At 42.0% G+C, this 20,339-nt stretch overlaps 5 protein-coding genes across 12 annotated transcripts in view; 4 read left to right on the plus strand and 1 right to left on the minus strand.

Moving 5' to 3' along the window:
- Window positions 1–9,603, plus strand: part of LOC1278464 (uncharacterized) — a 42,184-nt gene extending 32,581 nt beyond the window's left edge. For 6 of the 7 annotated variants that reach the window (XM_061651157.1, XM_061651160.1, XM_061651162.1 and 3 more), the window contains 5 exons: window positions 5,485–5,605; window positions 5,681–5,877; window positions 5,973–6,086; window positions 6,940–7,122; window positions 7,199–9,603. In XM_061651157.1, the coding sequence (XP_061507141.1) occupies window positions 5,485–5,605; window positions 5,681–5,877; window positions 5,973–6,086; window positions 6,940–7,122; window positions 7,199–9,194 (2,611 nt within the window). In that variant the 3' untranslated portion in view covers window positions 9,195–9,603. Of the gene's footprint in view, window positions 1–1,130; window positions 1,209–5,484; window positions 5,606–5,680; window positions 5,878–5,972; window positions 6,087–6,939; window positions 7,123–7,198 lie in introns of those variants that run through there. The other variant, XM_061651158.1, reaches the window with a different exon arrangement.
- Window positions 9,604–11,574: 1,971 nt separating this feature from the next.
- Window positions 11,575–13,653, plus strand: LOC1278461 (alpha-tocopherol transfer protein-like). 2 transcript variants are annotated; one of them, XM_318052.5, is made up of 4 exons: window positions 11,575–11,891; window positions 12,299–12,653; window positions 12,743–12,982; window positions 13,064–13,653. In XM_318052.5, the coding sequence occupies exons 2-4, from the start codon at window positions 12,352–12,354 to the stop codon at window positions 13,446–13,448; spliced, it is 927 nt and encodes a 308-aa protein (XP_318052.4). In that variant the 5' UTR covers window positions 11,575–11,891; window positions 12,299–12,351; the 3' UTR covers window positions 13,449–13,653. The 2 variants fall into 2 exon arrangements, with proteins under 2 accessions (XP_318052.4, XP_061507149.1); XM_061651165.1 differs by having other exon boundaries at window positions 11,608–11,895.
- A 281-nt stretch (window positions 13,654–13,934) lies between these two features.
- On the plus strand, window positions 13,935–15,445 carry LOC5667357 (alpha-tocopherol transfer protein). Its single transcript, XM_061651164.1, has 3 exons — window positions 13,935–14,328; window positions 14,391–14,766; window positions 14,846–15,445. Exons 1-3 carry the CDS (start codon window positions 14,027–14,029, stop codon window positions 15,110–15,112), a joined length of 945 nt encoding a protein of 314 aa, XP_061507148.1. The 5' UTR covers window positions 13,935–14,026; the 3' UTR covers window positions 15,113–15,445.
- Window positions 15,446–15,857: 412 nt separating this feature from the next.
- LOC4576548 (zinc finger protein 808) lies at window positions 15,858–17,464 on the minus strand. Its single transcript, XM_001231091.3, has one exon. It carries the CDS (start codon window positions 17,401–17,403, stop codon window positions 15,898–15,900), a length of 1,506 nt encoding a protein of 501 aa, XP_001231092.3. The 5' UTR covers window positions 17,404–17,464; the 3' UTR covers window positions 15,858–15,897.
- Window positions 17,465–17,700: 236 nt separating this feature from the next.
- Window positions 17,701–20,177, plus strand: LOC1278460 (ATP-dependent RNA helicase Ddx1). Its single transcript, XM_318051.5, has 2 exons — window positions 17,701–17,857; window positions 17,922–20,177. Exons 1-2 carry the CDS (start codon window positions 17,842–17,844, stop codon window positions 20,090–20,092), a joined length of 2,187 nt encoding a protein of 728 aa, XP_318051.5. The 5' UTR covers window positions 17,701–17,841; the 3' UTR covers window positions 20,093–20,177.
- Window positions 20,178–20,339: the final 162 nt, after the last annotated feature.

The raw sequence follows: 20,339 nt of genomic DNA on the forward strand, positions 1-20,339 counted from the left end.
GATCGAACGCATCGTTGTATGGTATACATGCGGTTATCACTTAATTTGGTCTAGTCCGTGTTTTCCCTTGCCTGCAGATTACAGTTGAACAGTTTTGATTGAAAACGTAAGGATTACGCAAAAAAATTGGTGAGCTTTTATAGATTAATTTTTTATTAGAAATGGTTTATGTGTATCGTAGCATATGTGGTGGTTCGTTGGATGTTATACAACACCCAATAAGATAGTGAAGTGAAAATGTGGACCACTTCTATCTAAAAACCTTGTTGCCTGCAGCCTTCTCTCCTCAGTTCCATTTGCATGCTACAGAAGAAGGTAAAACAAAAAAAATGTTAGAAAGCATCAGAACGAAACCGTACATTTGCCAGAATCGGTAAGGTCGACGCAGTTTCTCCACACTGTTTTCCTCGAATAATTGCACAACGCCCCAAAAAGGTTTCCATCTTTCTGTTTCTGCATTTTCCACGACAACCTTCAGCGATAGAAATCATCGTCATTCAAAATTGATCGATGTTCAATTATCCACCGCACACCGTTTACGTGAAACTAGTTCACGGCATCTCCTCCTCCATTGAATGCTGATTTATAACAATGGAAGTGGTTTTGCCCGATGAAGAATAAAGTGTGGAAAACGTGTACCGTGTTTGTTCGCGTCATTCGATCTCCACCTGGTCTAATTTGTATCCTCGAGAATAATTTGTGCCGAAAAGCCTTTACAGCCTAGTGAACTGGCTTGTATAATCCTTTCAAGTACTGCAACAATTCCACCCCCCCCCCCCCCCCCTTTATGGGGGTGGTCAAAACTCCGAGAGCCAGGTTGAAGATGAATGTAGCATAAAGATAATGATCGATTGACGGCTCCATTCCAAGCAAATGGAAGCAGTCACTCCCTCTCCCCGGTAGGTAGTCTCGAACCGTATGACTTATGCGTGAGACATGCTACCAGTGACCGAATGTTGCTGACCCCAAGTGGTTGTTTAGTGCCTCAATGTGCAGCTGGTTGACCGGGACCCGTGATAGTACTGTAGTTTTCAGTGTCATAGAGTTCACTGGTGTTAGAAAGCAAGCAGCACAATAGCCAATATGTCACAGAATCAGTGTCACACTCCAGTGTCCTACACCATTGGAAATGCACAGTGCAACGTTGAATACTATCGCAAAATGTGTGGTGAATTTATTTCCGTCTCTCGTGCTGCAATTCGAAAAGTGTGAGTTATAACATCACAGTCGATACGTGCTAAAGTTATACTGTGCAAAGTTGGTATGGTTTTGAGATGACAAAAGTATATGAAAAGATAATTGTCTGCACGTTCAACGTCAATGGCAATAAGAAATCAAAACATACCACTGCTCCAGAAGCTGTTTGTTTAGCCGAAGAATCTATTCAACTGCAACGACTTACGCTTCCCGCTGCGTTGTGGTCTTGGGCGTTGAGCGTAGACTAAAAGTTTAAACAATGACTAGCAATAATTGCCACCATGCTGAAACCGCTTGATGAGTGAGAGCGCCACTTTTCCCATAGTATTTGGAACCATTGCTTCAATTTAAGCTACCATAATTGGCCGTTACGAGCAGTGCAATAGGATCTACCGTGGGTTTTAATTCCGTTTGCTGTACGTGTTAGGTTGTGTGGCTGGCATTAGAACAGCACCTTGTGGCGGTGGATAATTTTGAAACACCTTTCAATGAGATTGTTGGTGGCAAAGTAGTTTATGGTAGTTGCGAGGTAATGGTTATTGTATCACTTTATGGAAAAGCTCACCTGCACTAGTCGTATGACAGCGTTTGTTAGAACGAATTTAGTTTATGTCTTTAGACTAATAGTTTAGCAATAGATAAACACGTTGTGTCTCTTGCACGTTCCATTTATGGCAGTAAAGAGTGCCGATCAATATGTAAGGTAGAATGAGATCTTGTTTCAGTGGAATAAAAAAAACCAAAGAGAATAACAACAATATCCAATGCTTTCCTGACGCTCTCTGCAAAATGGCCTACAAGTGTTGAAGGTGGCTACAGACCACTTGGATGCAGCTTTCCCTGTCTAATTAAAACGGTTGAACTAAAAACCATTTGCCTGGTTCGAATCAAGTGACCGCGATCGACGCGTTCTTCTGCTGTACGCGAGGGTACGATCTTCACCACCGCGAATAGCGCAACCATCGCGTATCGGATTCGAGCTCCAAAGTACCGTTTGCTTTTGGAGAGGAAATTTATAGCTAGACAACGGCTGTTGCTTAGCTTTCGTTCCATACGCTCACCGTATTTCAGCGGAAATGAGAGTTGAACGGCACGGAATCGCATAACGAACAAATCGCTTCCCGGTGGTGGTAAAAGAACGAAACTCGCCTTTTGTAGGGTGGTAGCGTTCTTGATTGCCCCTAGCACAGCGATGTATGGTAGCCGAATGATTCCCGAACAATGGAGGATCTAGCGATAGCATCATGATTTACGACAACACCTCACGTGTCTTTAGCTTAGCATTGCGACTGCTTCGGAAAAGGGTTTCTTATTCCATGGGTGGCATTAGAAAGATATGTTTCATATGCACTGAATGAAATCATGTTTATTTATGATTGCTTCTAACCTACATCTCGATTTTATAATGAGCTTGAACCATTTTACCATCCAGTGCGCCTCGCTATGCATTCTGATTCTTTAAATAAAACCTCCGATAGAGAGTGAAGTCCGAAATAGTGGCGCAGAAAGAAACCATGAATGTTCATGAAAAAGTTAATTAATGTTGTAAAAATCGAGTTCAGGAAAGTTTTCATCGCGATTCCGAAAACACTATTAGATGCTTCATGTAAATATTTTGCAAATGAGAATTCCTGCTAGCCATTGTTCTCATTATTGCTACGTTTGCACAACCGGGGAAAAGGAATGCTTTCAAAGCGTTCACATCCCATTCAAAAATACCTCACATTACCCGACGTGGTAAAACAATAGTGAGGCGAAATGTGTTTCTAGCATTTCATATGCCTCTTCCTCAACACAAGTACCTTCAGCTGTACTGCTTTCGAAAATATGATGTAAAGTTCTCTAACAAATCAAATACTGAAGGAAGCTGTAGGAAGAATGTTTACCAGCAAGTGAAAAAAATAAACTCTCACACACACACACATACAACATACTATATTTGTTATTTGCACCTCGACAGGTCGAGAGTTTAAGACAATCATGTCCATAACCCGCAGTCAAAGCCGCAGCAATCTACAGCTGCCTTTGCCGTTTGTATCGTATTCAGAGCAAAAAGCGAGCGTGTTGTTATGAATCACTTTAAAATAAAAAAGGGGTAAATATACCAATAGTGGTGCAATTTGTAGTGGTACAGATGTGTTTTCATGGTTTTAAAGTGTCAAGACGGCAAATACATGAATAATTTAACACATAGGAATTGAAAAAAGTTTTTCAACCCAACCTAACTATTTTTATCATCACATATTATAAAATTAGGAGAACAAAACATATTTTTGTGACTGCTTCGTTGTACCTATAAAGGTACTCTGGCTCTTATAGTCGTCGTATTGTGTTACTATTCGACTACCACCAAGTTAAACATTATCTGAACTTAGTATTCTGAAGCTTTTTTCATATGAATTGCGAGTATTATTGCCATAATATCAAATTCTTGTTTAATTTAATTGCTAGACATTTTTTTTTATTCATGCAAATAATAACTGAAGCACTTTATAATGAGTCAACTGTAGTTAACCCGGACCGGGAAGGGTGTGCTTGATTCGGAAGTGGATTTTTCACTCAGCATGACATGCGAATTTGGGCCTTTGTAAATTAATTACAGGAAACTAATTTCTGTTGCTTATTTTAGTAAAAACAGTACGGCACAGTACCTCTCATAAATATCCTGTAAACAATCTAGAATGTCCTGTTTTTACTGATTTTATACGATAACCACTACAGAATCATGCGATAACCACTACAGAATTTTGTGTACCTAACCTATAATGACACTATGGAAATAAACACTAAAAAATGCGTAAATTAAAATATGGTCAAAAGGCAATGAATTTTAGTACTCAAATAATATTTCATAAAAGTTATGTTAAAATAAAAATAATTTCGTAGTTATGTAGTCATTCACAGCGTTAGTAAAAATATGAGTTTTCTAAAGAAACCATAAGGGTTTTGGAAAAAAAATTAACACATTTCACAAAATAATTGATTTTCGGTCATATATCGGAATGGCACCATTTAACTTTTAAACCCTTGACAAAAGACTAGAGATCATTTCACACTAGCATAAATAACTTCATAATTTCTAAATTGTTGTGTGGAACATTGCATTTTAATGCATTTCCAACACTTTAGGTACTACTAGCACCACTGTAGGTACGTTTATCCTATTTAATTCTTTTGATCGTTCTATAATGAGAATACATCAATTAAACCAAGTTCCACGATTTCACTAATCAATTTTTTAAAACCATTTGAAATAACAAGACAGTGCTTTCGACGATCGTAACTATACATCATTGCAACACGGAACATTCACTTAACTCAGGTCTAGTAGTATATGTACTTCACGAATAATACTTCACCGAGGGTCATAAACAAACCTTTCCATACTACCCCTGTCCGGAAATACTCTTTTTATTGAGCATCATGCTACTAGCATTGCTTGATTACTTTACCAATAAAATGAAAACATTTTTAATGATATCTTGACAAGTAAAATTTATAAACTTGTGCTTGCGCAGGGAAAATCTTGATCGGTTCACATTGACGTACAATGAATGATTCGTTGGGCTTTGCTTGCGGCACAATGCAAACAGTGCAATGGTTTATGGTTAATGCTTTCTGTTTTGTTTACGACAGTGTTAACAAACTGCTTACATCATGCAATGCTTCACTGGAGGAGCTTCTGTTGGTAATTCCACTAACGAGCAAGCCGGCCAGCGGCGCGCGATTGTAGAACGTGGATGTCACAGATTTGCATTACGCTTTAAACGGAAAAGCTTGTCTGGATGAAATTTGAACAAAGTGGGGCCCCACATTGAACGTGCAGAATTAAAACATCTTGGCATGATTGGCCGTTTGATGGGCATAAGACAGCGCTCCTCTTGTTAATGCTCTTATATGCCGCTCTCAGATATAAGCGTTTTGTGAGCCTATTATTTGTCCCCAGTTTTCCGCGCATCCAAGATAGTCACAACATACGTATATAAAAACATTAAAATAAAGTATACATATAAATGTTGTTGCTGATGCAACATTAAACATATTAACAGATGAACAAGATTTATCACATGTATACCAAACAACCAATGTAAATGTTTAATCAACACTTCTATTGAATCTAATGTGTCCTACGTGACATTAAGGACAATATTGAACAAAACATGCTGTTTGTTTGAAGATAACGCAAAACAAATATATCAAATATTTAGCTCGATTTGTCTACATACAATGTGTTTAAGCCTGCATTGTTAATTTTTGTTTATCTTTTCTCTTTCTATTACTATTCAGTGATTTGTCCTACTGCCTTTATCAGATGGCACCCAGCGCCGGGAAAAGCCCACCGGGTGGAACACAGATTGGACCACCGGATGCGAACGACGCATCGATGGGATGGAATGCAAATGTCAAGGTAGGAGCAACATAGGAGCACAAACATACGCGTGCTTTATTAGTTCGTTTAATGCTTTAAATTATCGTTCATTAGCAAGAAAATCAGCGACCACCAGTGTTTAACCCAGAGGACTATGTAATTTCGCTCAAAAAATATGGCCGTCGGGGGTCCAATGGAAACTTCAAATCCATTTACGACACCTCCGCCAACGAAGACCATGCAACCAAGCAGGACAAATCGAACGATAATGTTCGGGCGCAGACCTTACCGCACAAAAATTCGGACTACCGGTAAGATATACCACATACGCAAACGCCCATTTCGGCGGTTAATGATGTTTCTAACTCTCGCTCATTTTTGCCCCTTTGCTTTGAATGTTTTTTAGCTCACCAATATCAGCACCACCAGAAATGGATGGTGAAATGTCACTACGCCAATTTGGTTCCGTGACGGACTTGCTTACTAAATTACGAGCAGATCTTCGAGCATCATTCCCAAGGTACCTAATACCATACCATATACTCTCTGTCCGTGCTGTGCGTTTATTGATTTCTCTCGGAAATTCAAGATCATAGATGTTTGACCATATCTGTTGAACGTGAGCTTGCAAAAAGATATGACCATCATCATTGTGTTTGAAGATTTTGGTAATACTTTGAAACACATCTACCATCTCGATCGAAGGAAGTACTAGCCAAGAGCGCATTAACCCTAATTTCTCGCACACGGGAAATCGAAGTGCTACCACACTTAAGTCAAAGTCCCAAACATATGGGTAAGAGGATGAAAGTTGGCACACAGCTTTTCTTGTGCGTCTGTTGCTACTGTTGCTTTCTTAATGCCTGCGAACGAAAGAGAAAATATTCTCAAGCCATTTTTCGCTCGTTTCCTGGACAAATGGACGGTTGAGTGATGAGCTTCCGTCGATGGAGTATGGTTCGTCTCTTTACCAATCGCCTAATGTTGACCTCAATTGCTTTAAAATAACCCAACGACTCGATCTCCGACGTAAGTTGCGTTAGCGTTAGCGTGAACTTACTTTTTTTGTAATGAGGAAATAGCTTTTAGCTGATCGTTAGCTTCAAACTACGCCGTTGAAGTAGAGAAGATTTAGTGCTATTCGATAAGTTATCTCTACAATGGCGGCAGTAACCTTTCTCACTGTTTTATTTTTCTTTTAACACCTAACGCAAATCGTATACGGTTTCTGATGCTCGCTCTTCTCACGAAAATGGCCAACCAAATGTGCTTATTTTTCCCAATTTACATGAACTATTGTTCTGCTTGTTATCTTCTATGAATTTAGGTAACAAAAATCGACGCTAATATGTTTAACTGTTAAATTTCCACAGCTTTGTGCAGGAATTTGTTTCAAGCCCGCTAGATGGTGTCAGTTTGTTGCTGGAGGTATTACGAGCGGTCCAACTGAGCCAAAGTGCTCCTATGAATGGAACCACTACGATGCCCCCCGGCGGTTTGGCACGGAACAATCAATCCTATCAAAGGCGTGCTTTACTGGATGAATTGGCGTGTTTGTGAGTAGTACTAATAAAGCAAACATTTTTACAATTTTCATCATGAATCTTCATTCTATGCTGTTTCCCTTCCTAGACAATGTTTAAGTATCTGCTGCACGAGAAGTCCAGAGGCTGGCACACGATTGGGTACGACGCCGATAGGATTGTTGCCCCTGGCCGCAGCAGCTACCGGTACGGGCATAAGATCGCGCATAGTAGCACTTCAGCTGTTAACAATAGCCTGCGACAAGTCAGCTTTAGGCGATGGAACACAGCGCAGTCAACTGCACGGACACACGGCAGTTTCCGAAGCGCTATCGACACTCCGTTTGCGTTGCGCTGAGCCCGTGCGGTTTCGGCTGTTGGTAGGAATGCTTAACAGCGGCGGAGGATCGGGCGAATTGCAAGCAATCGGGATGAGGTTCATCAACACGTTTCTCGAGAGCTCGGAAAACATTCAGACGCGATTGTACCTGCAGGCGGAGTTGTTTCAGGCGGGACTGGATCCGTCCCAAATGTGTAAAACCATTTCATCGACCTCACCATGGTTAGAGCGGCTTCGTTTGGAGGTGAAACGCTGGGATGCCATACGGATCGACATTGAGCAGCTGCAGTTACAGGCCCGGTCCGCTGAACAGGTCCGCAGTCGTTTGGTTATCCTAGAGCGTCGAGTACAAATCCTGCATGAGGAGAAAACTGTCCTAACTACCATGGAGAGAAGGCTACAGGAACGGTGTGCGGAGCTACAGCGAGAGGTCCTGCGCCTAAAGGGCACTGCCAGCAACAACAGTACTGGTGCTAAAGCTCACGAGAGTTCCAACTCTTCGAGTCTAGAAAAGAGACCAGTGGCGTTGCCGCGCCAGGTACCACCTCAACCAAAACGAAACAACACTTCAGAGAACGACGATGAAGGTATTAGCAGTTCGGAGACAGGGCAGTCCTCGACTCCAGAACCTCCACGTCTGTATCCGGCTCAAAATGGAGGATCAAGTTCAGGCTCGCACAAGTTCAGCATATCGCTTACCCAAGAGAGCACCGTTCCTATGCACGAACTGAATGGGAATGGCGAAGACGATACCAACGCAACGATCGAGGATGTAATCGAGGAGCTACAAAACATCGTGAACGATGCAGAGCGCGAAATTTCAGACCAGAACGAGATTCTCTATCAACAAGTGGATGATATCCCTGAACAGGCATTGTACAGTCTCGAAATTTCGAACGAACACGAGATTGTACCTGTAAACCTTTTGCCGCAACCGCCGCGAAAGTCAAGATCGCTGGCACATCTGATTTCGAACCCATCTGATGGAGAAGGATCTGGTTATGATTTGATGATGGTTAACAACGAAACCAAGGTGGACTTTTTTGAAGATGAAGAGGACGCGGGAGTTGTGAAAACAAACTTCGATATACCTGCAACAAGCTTGCCACTGGAAATTGCCCATGAATCGCACCCGGGCGTCATTGCAGGGCCGGATGTGATCCATACAGCAGCCGAGACAGGCACTATGCCGGCACAAGCTCTACATCACTCACGCAGTCGGCAGCCTACGACGAAGGATTCAAATCGAGCCATACTCAACGTCATAATGGACGCACGCGATAAAGAATCGCGTCTGCTTAGAGCTCAGTCACTGGAGCGCGATCAACATGTCTCACAGTCGGCTGCACCACAGCAGTTTAATGGTGTATTTTTTATGACTGACATGAACAGTGCCGGCAAGTATCCAAAACCGGACATTACGGCAGCACTGGAAGCAAAGAAGGTGACCAAGAACCTGGATCGTATGGGTGCATATGGAGTCGATTCGATGATAGACATAGTCATGACGAATGAGCAGCGATTAAATAAAGCAAATGCGTACGCAAAATCACGCATGGCAGCAGCCACAGGGCCACCCAACCCAGCCAACGGAGCAATGCCGAGCAAACTAACCGGCAACAATAATTTCAAGCTTCGGCCGAACACTGGCACCGCACATCATCCAAGCTTCTCGATTGGCACCGGAATGGTACGTGAAGCTAGCCGCAGTCAAACAAATGTCGGAGGCTCTAAGGTAACAGACTTACCGTCTGGATTGTACTAGACTAGCAGCGATTCGCAGACTGACTACGTAGTGAAGTATTCATATTCTGTTGGAATCACTGCACACTGCTCAAAGTTTTTGCTTCGTTTTAATGGACACGGTCGTGCAATATACTATTTATTCTTTTAAATCGTTTTACTTTTGCTTAGTGATAGACGTTTGGCGGCACTCATTTTCGGTATTTAATAAGCTCAATTAATATTTACGATGTACAAGAACGCAATATTTGTCTTAGATATGTACTTCAATATGACATAAAATATGACGATCCGCCTCGCGATCGTTTCAACAAACTCTGTTTTATTTTTATAGCTACCAACCACGATGGTTGTTCATTCTCGAAATTGTTGCGCCGTTTTTCTTTGTGTTAAGTAATTGAGAAATAAAATAAACAACATCAACATCGGAAGTATTTGTTTTATTGCAATAACGTAAGAAACTGAAATACTAAACTGAAACGTTGTTCAATTAAAGCAAGACAAATTTATTATTGACATGTTTCTCAATTTTCTCAAATGCATAACAGTTATTCCAATTCTTGATTAGAAACATGTCATCATTAATACTGGTGAAGTGAATAATTTGAAATAACAAGATTTCCAAAGAGGCAGGCCCATGGTACAGTCGTCAGCTGTACACGACTTAAAACAACAGGCCCGTTGTGTGAGTTCAAGCCTCATATGGCAGTCTCCCCGTAGCATGCACTGACTATCCGACTGCATGGTACTAATTAAGTCTCGAAGGCTTGTGCAGACCGAACATGATCGCGTAGGTCGTTACGCCAAATAGAAGAAGGAGTAAATACATTACAGAATTTTATAGAAATGAAAATACAAGGATCGATGCTTTCATATTTTCCAATTTAGGATTGGTGTCACAGCGAAGCTTAGTACTTATAGTATTTTGAGCTACAACAAGTTATCGTTCTACACAATCGTCATTTACTACTAAAACGTGCTTCATTAAATGAAAGCCAAAGGTCTTAGAACTGGACAACATTCTGGCAACACAAAACCCGCCAGATGCTTTTCACAAAACCTGGCTTAAATTTTCTTTTAAATGCTACTAATGACATTCTTCTTATTCTTCTTTGGCTCAACAACCGATGTCGGTCAAGGCCTGCCTGTACCCACTTGTGGGCTTGGCTTTTTCAGCTCAGCTATGCTACACAAACAATCTCGGTTATTGAGGCAAGTACATTGCGAACCCAATGTTAAAGAAGGAATTATTACAAATATAATACTTTTTTTCTATCGATAATAAATCTGTCCATTCTACACTACTAACAAAATATTCCTATAATCATTAATCAATTAATTAATCGCTAAAAAACTCTACTAATCGCTTTTACGTTCAATGATGTTTCTGAATAGAAAATATCAATTATTTAGGATAGCAATAATGATCCCTGGGTATGATGTTTTGCTAGTTTGATGCTGTTCATTATTCTCTGTGCTATCCTGTTGCGAATTTGTTCAGCTGAATTTGCTATAGAAATCTGAAATTGTTTATGGAACGCATGTTCGTAACGCGTTTCCTTTTTTATTATTTTAGATAAATACAAAAAGACGGCTTGCGATGGTACGTTGATTTTACGAAGCCTTATCGTTCTTAACGTTTCCTTCTCCCTTAAATTCGTAAATGCGGTTAGGTTTAAAAATGTAAGCGTCGTGGCGATCGCTCGTTTATAAAAGTTTATAAAATAAAAGTAGCCGGTCTCGTAGTACAGTCGTCAATTCGTAGGACCTAACAGCATGCCCGTCATGGGTTCAAACCCCAAATGGACCGTGCCGCCATACGTAGGACTGACTATCCTGCTATGGGGGGGGGGGGGGGGTTAAATCCTTAAGTCACTGAAAGCCAAGCCCACAAGTGGTACAGGCAGGCCTTGACCAACAACGGTTGATGAGCCAAAAGAAGAAGAAGAAGAATAAAATAAAAGTGTATAAAATAAAACATCAATAAAAAATAAGATTAGATTGAATATGTAAATAGACCCAGTTACAAAAAAACCTTCGTTTTGTAAAACTTTATTGCTATGTAAAATGAAATTTGTAAAATTCAATCAAATTTTATTTGAACCATATTAAAAAAACAGGAGTTTTAGCAGTCCACCAAAAATAAAACCAAAATTAAAAAAAGTTTTCTATTTATAAAAAAAAACTGCAAGAATCAACTAACACGTTTCGTTGCTAATAGAAAAACACATTCTAAATATACTACTTAGCATACCTGCTGGAGCATACCTTGTTATCGTGTACGGTTTTGTCTGCTACCGAAGCTCGAGCTCCTGATTAGCTGTGTTTTCTTTTTCTCTGCGTCAGGGCGGTATTTTGTCCGGCGGTACGTACAGCTGGCTGGTTTTGAAACATCAATAAACAGAACCGGGAGACATAGCATGGTGCACAGTTGTAGGGAAAAGGGTTTGCTTGTAGCGTCACGCCTGGCGTTGAGCGAGCTGGTGACAAAACGACCGATAGATAACTTCAACGCAAACCGATGGGTGGAGTGCATCCAATCAACGATTTTGGGTTGCGCTCTGCGTGAAACACACGCCGCGTGCTTAATCAGTGTTCAACAAACCACGGGCAGAGTCGAACGCGGTATTACAAAAAAAGCTGTGAGAATACATGATTAGAAATTCACTACAGAGTTTCGGCCCGAGCAATTCTAGTCCATCTCATATTCGCCCCTAGCGTAAGTATGCTTGTGTATGGAAGTATTATGTAAAAAAGTGAATAAGGTGAATAAATTTTGCAAAGGCAAAGAAAAAACTGCAAACTAGCAGTGTAACTACATTAAATAAATCATACCGATCATGGTTGTAGTTCAGATCAGCGGTTGCTTCCCTGTAGCTCTAGAAAAGTGAACAAAATGTGCCTGATAAATGATAAGTGATATCTTGGTTTCGTGCTATTTATCGCGTCACCACTTCTTATCGCATGCACCTGCCAAGCAACACATGGACATGGCGAAATTTGTTCACCACCGACCGATAAACTATCGGAGTTGCCATCGTTCTCGCTGATAGGATTAACCTTCCTTGCTTCAATCGATGTAAAAAGGGTCTTTCTAAAAAAAGCTTACCTTTGCCTCTTTTCCAGAAATTATTCTGTACCACGAGTTACAAGGTTGGGATAGCAGACGCCACCGTACAATGGCTCACTTAAGACCCCTGGTGCCGGAGCTGGCGGAAAAAGCACGCAACGAATTGAACGAAGTTCCCACCCGTATTACAGACGACCTAGCGGCCCTGAAAGCTTGGCTGCTGAAGCAGCCCCATCTGAACCCTCGCATGGATGATCAATTTTTGGTGAATTTTCTGCGAGGCTGCAAGTATAGTCTGGAAAAGACGAAAGAAAAACTCGACAACTATTACACGGTGAAGACTGCGATACCGGAATTTTTCGACAACCGTGACCCAGACAATGCATCGCTGCAGAGCTACATGTCGTTCGGGTACGGGTCGTTCTTTGCGTCAATGGTTGGACAAAGAAGAGATTGATAAGCGGGCAGCATTTTTTGTTTCTTTTCTTTGCTTGTTCTAGTGTCAACCTTCCTCTTCCCCATACACTTGAAGCCGACGGTCCACGATTTATGTTGGTGCGCATGGGTGCGTACGACGCCAGCAAATATTCCATCGTGGACGTAATGAAAGTGTGCTACATGATCACGGATCTGTTGTTAGTGAACGATGACTCTTCCATTATCGCCGGCCACATGGTATTGGTCGATTTGAGGGGTCTCACGTTCGCCGGACTATCACAATTCAATCCCACATTCATCAAGTGAGTGGCGAACGCAAAACGATCAAACAGCATTCGTTTGTAGAGGCCGTTGATAACCAGTGATATCTTTTTTCCCCCTAGGAAAATGACTTCCGTTATTGAAGCATTCCCGATTCGCACCAAAGGCATACACTTCATCAACCCGTCGTCTGGATTTGACGCTCTCTTCAAATTGTTTCATGGATTTTTAAGCAAAAAGATACAGGAGCGCATTAAGGTTCATGATTCATTCGAGGCTCTCCATGCGGTTGTCCCTAAAAAATACCTCCCTGAGGAATATGGTGGTAGCGGAGGACGGTTGAATGATATCATCGAAGATTGGCGCAAAACTTTAGTGGCCAATCGAGCCTTTTTCGCCGAGGATGCAAAATACCGAAACGACGAACGAAAACGACCAGGCAAGCCGAAAAACGCTAGTACACTGTTTGGCGTGGAAGGGTCGTTCCGAACGCTGGAATTGGATTAGAGCATTACAAGCAACACATCCAATTAGGGAAGAAACCAAAAAGCTAATGAGAAGCATACTGTTTGTGGAAAACGCTCAACGTCTCTTTAGATGCGACAAAGATACGCATACTATAAATTAATTTTAACCCTGCATGTCCAAAACAAACGTTCGATTGCGCAATTCATTGACAAATAAAACAGCACATTGAGCAACTCAAATTGAATTCATACAACGATTTGCTTGTTCATCATCTTGCCGTGGTATAAAAATAGCTAGGTATATCGAAGGTTGGTTGTCGAGATTCTGTGCACTAGTATAGGATTTAATTTGCTTTCGATTACCATCGTCATGCTTGATCGTCATACAATATCTTACATAAACAATGGTCTATTAGCTGGCTCAATTTTCCAGGATCAATTTGATAATGTCACTGATAACAACTATCTCGTCGGTAGCCGTCGGTTTATCAATCGATTAAGACGTTCTTTGAGCTAACATCATCGCAGGAGCGTTAGCACCGTTTCTATTTCGAGTCTGACTGACCTACGGTACTGTTGTTAGTGTGGCTGTGGTTTGCTAGACTTTATCAACCCAAAATGTCTAATATTCGCCCCATTTCTCAACAATTACAAGAGGTCGCTAAAAGGGAACTCAACGAAGACGAGTCCCAGGTGGACAGTCATTTAAAAGTGATCAGATCGTGGCTCATCGAGCTCGACCTGCAGTGCAGTCTTGTCGATGATCAGTTTTTGGTGGCATTTTTGCGAGGATGCAAATTTAGTCTCGAGAAGGTGAAGAAAAAGATTCTTCTGTTTTATCAAACCCGTTCCGAGCTACCACAAATCATCCAAAACCGCGATCCGTTGGATAGTGATGTGCTTAGAATTATACGCATGGGGTAACTTACTCGTTGCAATGTTGCAGAGCACGTTCCACGTTAACATATACACCCATTTCCAGTGTGGGGGTCCCATTGCCAGAAACAGAGAAACCAACGGATCCGAAATTATTCATAATACGTGTTGGCTGTTTCGATGTCAACCAGTGTACATTTGCTGACATCATAAAGGTGGGTACAATGATCAACGATATTCTGATGCGCGATGACGACCAAATGGTGATCTGTGGGATGGCGCTAATCATCGATCTCAAGGGAGTCACTGCCAACCATTTGATGCACTTCGAGATGGATCTGTTGCGTAAAGTGGCTATCTTAAATCAGGATGCATCGCCACTGCGCATGCAAGGCATCCACATACTCCATCCACCGCCTGGAGCACAAACGGCGTTAAACATCTTCAATGGACTACTGTCGGAGAAAAATCAACATAAAAGAGTAAGTAAAACTATGTGCAACATAAATAATGGATGTTACATAACGATCTTTTACTCCGTTTTTGTTAATATAATTCCAGATTTATACACACGGGCGAGATCTGAAATCACTGTATCAGCATTTCTCGCCTGCAATACTGCCCAAGGAGTACGGCGGTGATCTGGAATCGATCGATACACTCGCAAAGCAATGGGAATTTAAATTGGCAGACAATCGCAGTTACCTCATCGATATGGCTTTATTGACCTCACAACCTTGCTCTTCGCCATCCTCGGTATTGAAAAATGGTTCCACACAACGCAGCTTCGGAACCGAAGGCAGTTTTAGAAAGCTAGACTTCGACTAGGTGGAAAAACATTAATGCAAGTCAAGGTTATATTTTGAATTGAGCGTGGCTTTTTCTATGGATTCTTTAATTAACACTATTTATATAATTTAATTCAGTTCGGTTTCCAAAGATAGCTATCTATTATTAAAACACATCGAACTATGCTTGATTTTCACATTTGTGTCAGTACTGAAAAATCCACAATCCACACAAGTTACATGAGACGCATGACAAACGACAAGCTTGACCCTGATATGTATAATTTACAAGTGGCATAGTCATGGACTCGATATGTGGAAATTTATCGTTTTTATGTCTAAAAACATAATAAATGTCCGGAATTTGAACCAACATCGTTTTAATGCCGATTCTCTATATTATAAAATTTGTTCTTGTATATATCGTGAAAATAGATATCCGATAAGTTTCCTGTTTTTTTTTAATGTTAAAATACAAGATCTTCTTCCAAACACGTTTCGCGTTTTTTAGGTTTACTGTGAGTTCATGCAGACATATTAATTTATAAACTTTAATATTATTAATCTACTTACCTGTAGGTAGAATTAGACATTTATTGGGTTTCCACTCGGAAGGCAATTCCTGCGCAAACTCCTGCATATTACAGTTAAACTGAAACATCAACTTGCTCGTTTAGTGGTTAACTACAAACTTAGGTTCCTCAGGTAGGGAGGCTTTGACTACCACAGTGTTAAGTTAATGCTTTTCTTATTCTCAATTTCCTATTTTCAAATCACTTTGTACATTTTGTTGTAAAAGAATTTGGCTATTTATTGATTTTGCTATTACGTTTGATATTCGCCGTGAGCTGAGCGCATATGGCGAGTTAAATGTACTTTAAATTTGTACGTTTTCAAACAATCACTAACATTACATTGAAAACGACGTTCAGTGCTGTGCGACTGAACGTGTTTTTCTGCCAAAGATCGGTAGCGTAACTGTTTACCACAATCTAAGCACTGGTATACTGTTTTTTCTCCAACAGTGATCACCATCAAGTTATGTTCTGCCTGGTGTGCCAGGTAGTCCTTCATATCATTGAACTTGCTCTGGCAAAGCGAACAGTAATGGGTGCCTTCATGACTTTGCTCGTACTCTTGAGAATGCATCTGTATTAAGTGTTCTAACAGCTCGGAAGGTATTTTAAATACTTCTTCACAGTATTGACAACTGATGGCAACTGTAGCAGTTCGCTCTAGCGATTTGCTCTGAGCTGCGATTTCGTTTTTCTGATGACTGTTGAAATGTCGTACAAGATTGCGGTTACGTTTGAAGCTTTTGCCACATGTGCTGCAAACGAATGGGCGATCGGTTTGATGTACGCGTGAGTGATCGTGCAGGGTTGCTTTGGAAGGGAACAGTTTGCTGCATACTACACAAAGGTATTTCCTACCTCCGTGCTTTGCTATGCAATGCTGGTTCAGCTCAATTTGACTATAGTAGGCCCGGCCACAGTGGGTACACTTGAAAGATTTCTTTTCCGAGTGTCGCACTTCATGCAGACGCAGTGACGTCCGATCGGCGAAGGTTCGCTCGCAGTAAGAACATGAATAGTTTTTGATTTGATAATGTATCTTTAAATGCTTTCGAAGTGTATTCCTGCCACGGTATGTTCCGTCGCAAAACATGCACTGAACAATCGGTATTTTTCGATTGTTGCGATAACAATAATCCACCACTTTGGCATTGATGGCTTTGATACTCATGTCTTCAGTAATGCAATGAACTGATTCCCGTTCAACAGGGGAAGTATGGGACACTTCTTTTCCTATTTCAGTTGCTGGAGTCTCAAGCACGTCCCTTGAATCCTGTACCTCGACGGTGGCCGTGCTCAGTTCTTCATGCTTGTCTACTGAATCCTGCCGCGTTCCAATGTATTCAATGTATTGTGCGCTTTGTTCTTCTTCGGCAACAAAATGTGGACCATCGCCATCGTCGATGTAATCCGGTTGTTCTGTGTCCACCATAAGCACTTCAACGGTTAGCTGCTTGTCGCCGTTTTTAACACCCGTCGATTCGGTTATACATTTCAGCAGAATTTCGTACGACTTGATACACGTTGCTTCGTAGTCCACAAAATCCTCGATTCGTTGCAAGCACATACTGCAGATGTTGTTGGGCAGTCCGTCGTTTTCGTCCACTTTCGACATAATGATTTCGATGCCTTTTTGCAAACGTTTGTTGATATTTCCATCGGGCAAAAACAGTGGAAAACAGTCATTGTCCGATAAACAAAATCGGCAGACAAGATTGAATCTCGTTCGTAGATTTTCTAGCGTAAGTTCGTTCATTTCACCGTTGCGTGTAAAATTGCTTGTGTTTGTTTATCAAATCAACAACACACGACGGAGGCCAGTTTTGGCAAATTTAGAATTGTTGACAATTTACAATTGACAGTTCTACTTGACATAAAACCGCATCTAATTTTTCCCCGATTTTTAATAAAAAGAAAAACTCATGTACTTTGTATGTGCATCTTAAAAAAATATTATTTCATACTAATCCAATAACATTGAAATACAAATTATTTGTTTTTGTTCGAACTGAAAATAAAGTGCATCGATTTAATATGGCGGAGAGAACATTAGGTTTTATGAGCTAACCTGCTGTCTTGTCATTTGCAGCAGAAAAAAATCTGGAGGACTACTCTTGTTCCGGCTTTCTGAAATATTTTGGAGAAAAACTAAAAAATTGGAATTAGTCAGCAAAATAAAGGAATATCTAGCACTATGACGGCGTTTGAAGGTTGGTATAGTTCGAGCTTGCTTGTAATCTGATATTATTTCTAATTGATACGTTTGCTTTGTAGAATTCGGTGTTATGCCGGAGATTGCAAAGGCTATCGACGAAATGGAATGGATGTTGCCAACCGATGTCCAAGCTGAAGCGATTCCATTGATTCTGGGCGGTGGCGACGTGCTAATGGCAGCTGAAACGGGAAGCGGCAAAACCGGCGCATTTTGTTTGCCGATTCTGCAAATCGTATGGGAAACGCTGCGAGACATTAAGGAGGGTAAAACGTGCAAAACAAGTTCCCACAAAGGGCAACCTTGGACGTTTTCGTATACCGATCGTGGACAGGCGATGGCTATCACTCCGGACGGTTTACGCTGCCAGTCGCGGGAATTTAAGGAATGGCACGGTAGTCGATGTACCACCGGTGTCCGCGGAAAGGGTAAATACTATTACGAAGCAACAGTGACAGATGAAGGGCTGTGTCGTGTTGGTTGGTCCACCGAAATGGCCAGTCTGGATCTCGGTACCGATCGTTTCGGGTACGGCTTTGGCGGAACAGGAAAAAAATCCAATTGCAAGCAATTCGATGCGTACGGGGAAGCATTCGGGAAACAAGACGTCATAGGATGTATGCTTGATCTAGATGGCAGAGAAATAGCTTTCTCTAAAAACGGAACGTCCCTCGGTACTGCTTTCAAGCTGAGCGAAGCAGATGCAAAAAACAACTCTTACTTTCCCGCCGTCGTATTAAAAAATGCAGAAATCGCATTCAACTTTGGCCAAACCGATTTTAAGTACCCGTTGCCGGCTGGATACGCAGCTGTGTGTAACGTTGCTAAAGAAAATTTGACCGAAAATCCCAACACTGGGCCGTCCGGTAGCGCTGAAGGAGAAGCCGCAAAGCCGAAGCCGAACGCCCCTCAGGCAATAGTCATTGAACCTTCGCGAGAGTTGGCTGAGCAAACGTTCAATCAGATTCGTAAATTTAAAAAACACCTCAAAGACCCGGAGGTCCGCGAACTGCTGCTCATCGGTGGCGTCAATGTGCGTGAGCAGATCGAAGTGCTCCAGCGTGGGGTGGACATAATCGTGGCAACGCCGGGCCGCCTTGAGGATCTGATTGGAGGCGGGTACGTGTTATTGAACAGTTGTCGGTTTTTTGTTCTGGATGAAGCGGATGGACTGCTGAAACAAGGGTACACTGAAATGATTGACCGATTGCACAAACAGATACCAAAAATCACATCCGACGGCAGACGGCTGCAGATGGTGGTTTGCAGTGCCACGCTGCATTCGTTTGAAGTGAAGAAGATGGCCGAAAGACTAATGCACTTCCCAACCTGGGTCGATCTGAAGGGCGAGGACGCCGTTCCGGAAACTGTGCATCACGTGGTGTGTATGGTGGATCCGCAGAAAGATATCAGCTGGCAATCCATGCGTACCCATATCCAAACGGATGGTGTGCACGCACGGGACAATGTGCGACCGGGTTCGAACACTGCGGAAACGCTGTCGGAAGCTGTAAAAATGTTGAAAGGAGAGTACACTCTGAAAGCGATCGATGAGCACAATATGGATCGCGCCATCATCTTCTGTCGTACGAAGCTAGACTGCGACAATATGGAACGTTATTTGCGACAAGTAGGTGGGCAGAAATACTCGTGCGTATGCTTGCATGGCGATCGTAATCCGAAGGAACGGAAGGCCAATTTGGAGAAATTCAAGAACAAGGAAGTGAAATTCCTTATCTGCACGGATGTTGCCGCCCGCGGTCTGGACATCACGGGATTACCGTTCATTATAAACGTGACACTTCCGGATGAAAAATCAAACTATGTGCACCGTATTGGACGTGTCGGGCGTGCTGACCGCATGGGATTAGCGTTTTCACTGGTTGCTTCAGTGCCAGAAAAAGTCTGGTACCACGGGCAGTGGTGCTCCTCGCGTGGCAAAAATTGCTGGAACACCGAGCTCACCGACGTAAAAGGATGCTGCATGTGGTACGATGAGAAAATGTACCTGGCTGAAATCGAAGATCACTTGACCGTAACCATACCTCAAATAGAGAAGGACATGAAGGTCCCACTGAACGAATTCGACGGAAAGGTGGTTTACGGTGAGAAGCGTATGAACACCGGAACCGGGTATAAGGACCACGTCGAGCAGTTGGGGCCGGTCGTCCGCGAGCTGGCCCGCTTGGAGCGAGAAGCTCAGACGTTGTATCTGAAAAGGTTGGCAGTTTAGGTGGTTACGATATAGAATGAATATGTAAGACAACAACTGAAATCAAGAAATTAAAATACATAACAATTTATTCGACATCTTCTAATTCACGGTGTTGTGAGTGTTCTTGCTCTAGCGCAGTTAAGGCATTTACTAGCGAGCTACCGAAAGAATTCACATATGACGAGCAAACGTCCGATAACAGCGCATACGGTGTTTCGTACCGAGTATTGGTGGAACTGTCGCGTGTTTTATCATCGTGGACATT

The sequence above is a fragment of the Anopheles gambiae genome, chromosome 2 (genome assembly GCF_943734735.2).
Source record: "Anopheles gambiae chromosome 2, idAnoGambNW_F1_1, whole genome shotgun sequence".
NCBI lineage: Eukaryota > Metazoa > Arthropoda > Insecta > Diptera > Culicidae > Anopheles > Anopheles gambiae.

Excerpts from the sequence above, each read along its gene's own strand:
- LOC4576548 (XM_001231091.3), bottom strand. The coding sequence starts at position 17,403 with ATGAACGAACTTACGCTAGAAAATCTACGAACGAGATTCAATCTTGTC.
- LOC1278461 (XM_318052.5), top strand. The coding sequence starts at position 12,352 with ATGGCTCACTTAAGACCCCTGGTGCCGGAGCTGGCGGAAAAAGCACGC. Across the intron at positions 12,654-12,742 it reads CAGAGCTACATGTCGTTCGG|TGTCAACCTTCCTCTTCCCC; the intron begins GTACGGGTCGTT and ends TGCTTGTTCTAG. Across the intron at positions 12,983-13,063 it reads TTCAATCCCACATTCATCAA|GAAAATGACTTCCGTTATTG; the intron begins GTGAGTGGCGAA and ends TTTTCCCCCTAG.
- LOC5667357 (XM_061651164.1), top strand. The coding sequence starts at position 14,027 with ATGTCTAATATTCGCCCCATTTCTCAACAATTACAAGAGGTCGCTAAA. Across the intron at positions 14,329-14,390 it reads CTTAGAATTATACGCATGGG|TGTGGGGGTCCCATTGCCAG; the intron begins GTAACTTACTCG and ends ACCCATTTCCAG. Across the intron at positions 14,767-14,845 it reads AGAAAAATCAACATAAAAGA|ATTTATACACACGGGCGAGA; the intron begins GTAAGTAAAACT and ends ATATAATTCCAG.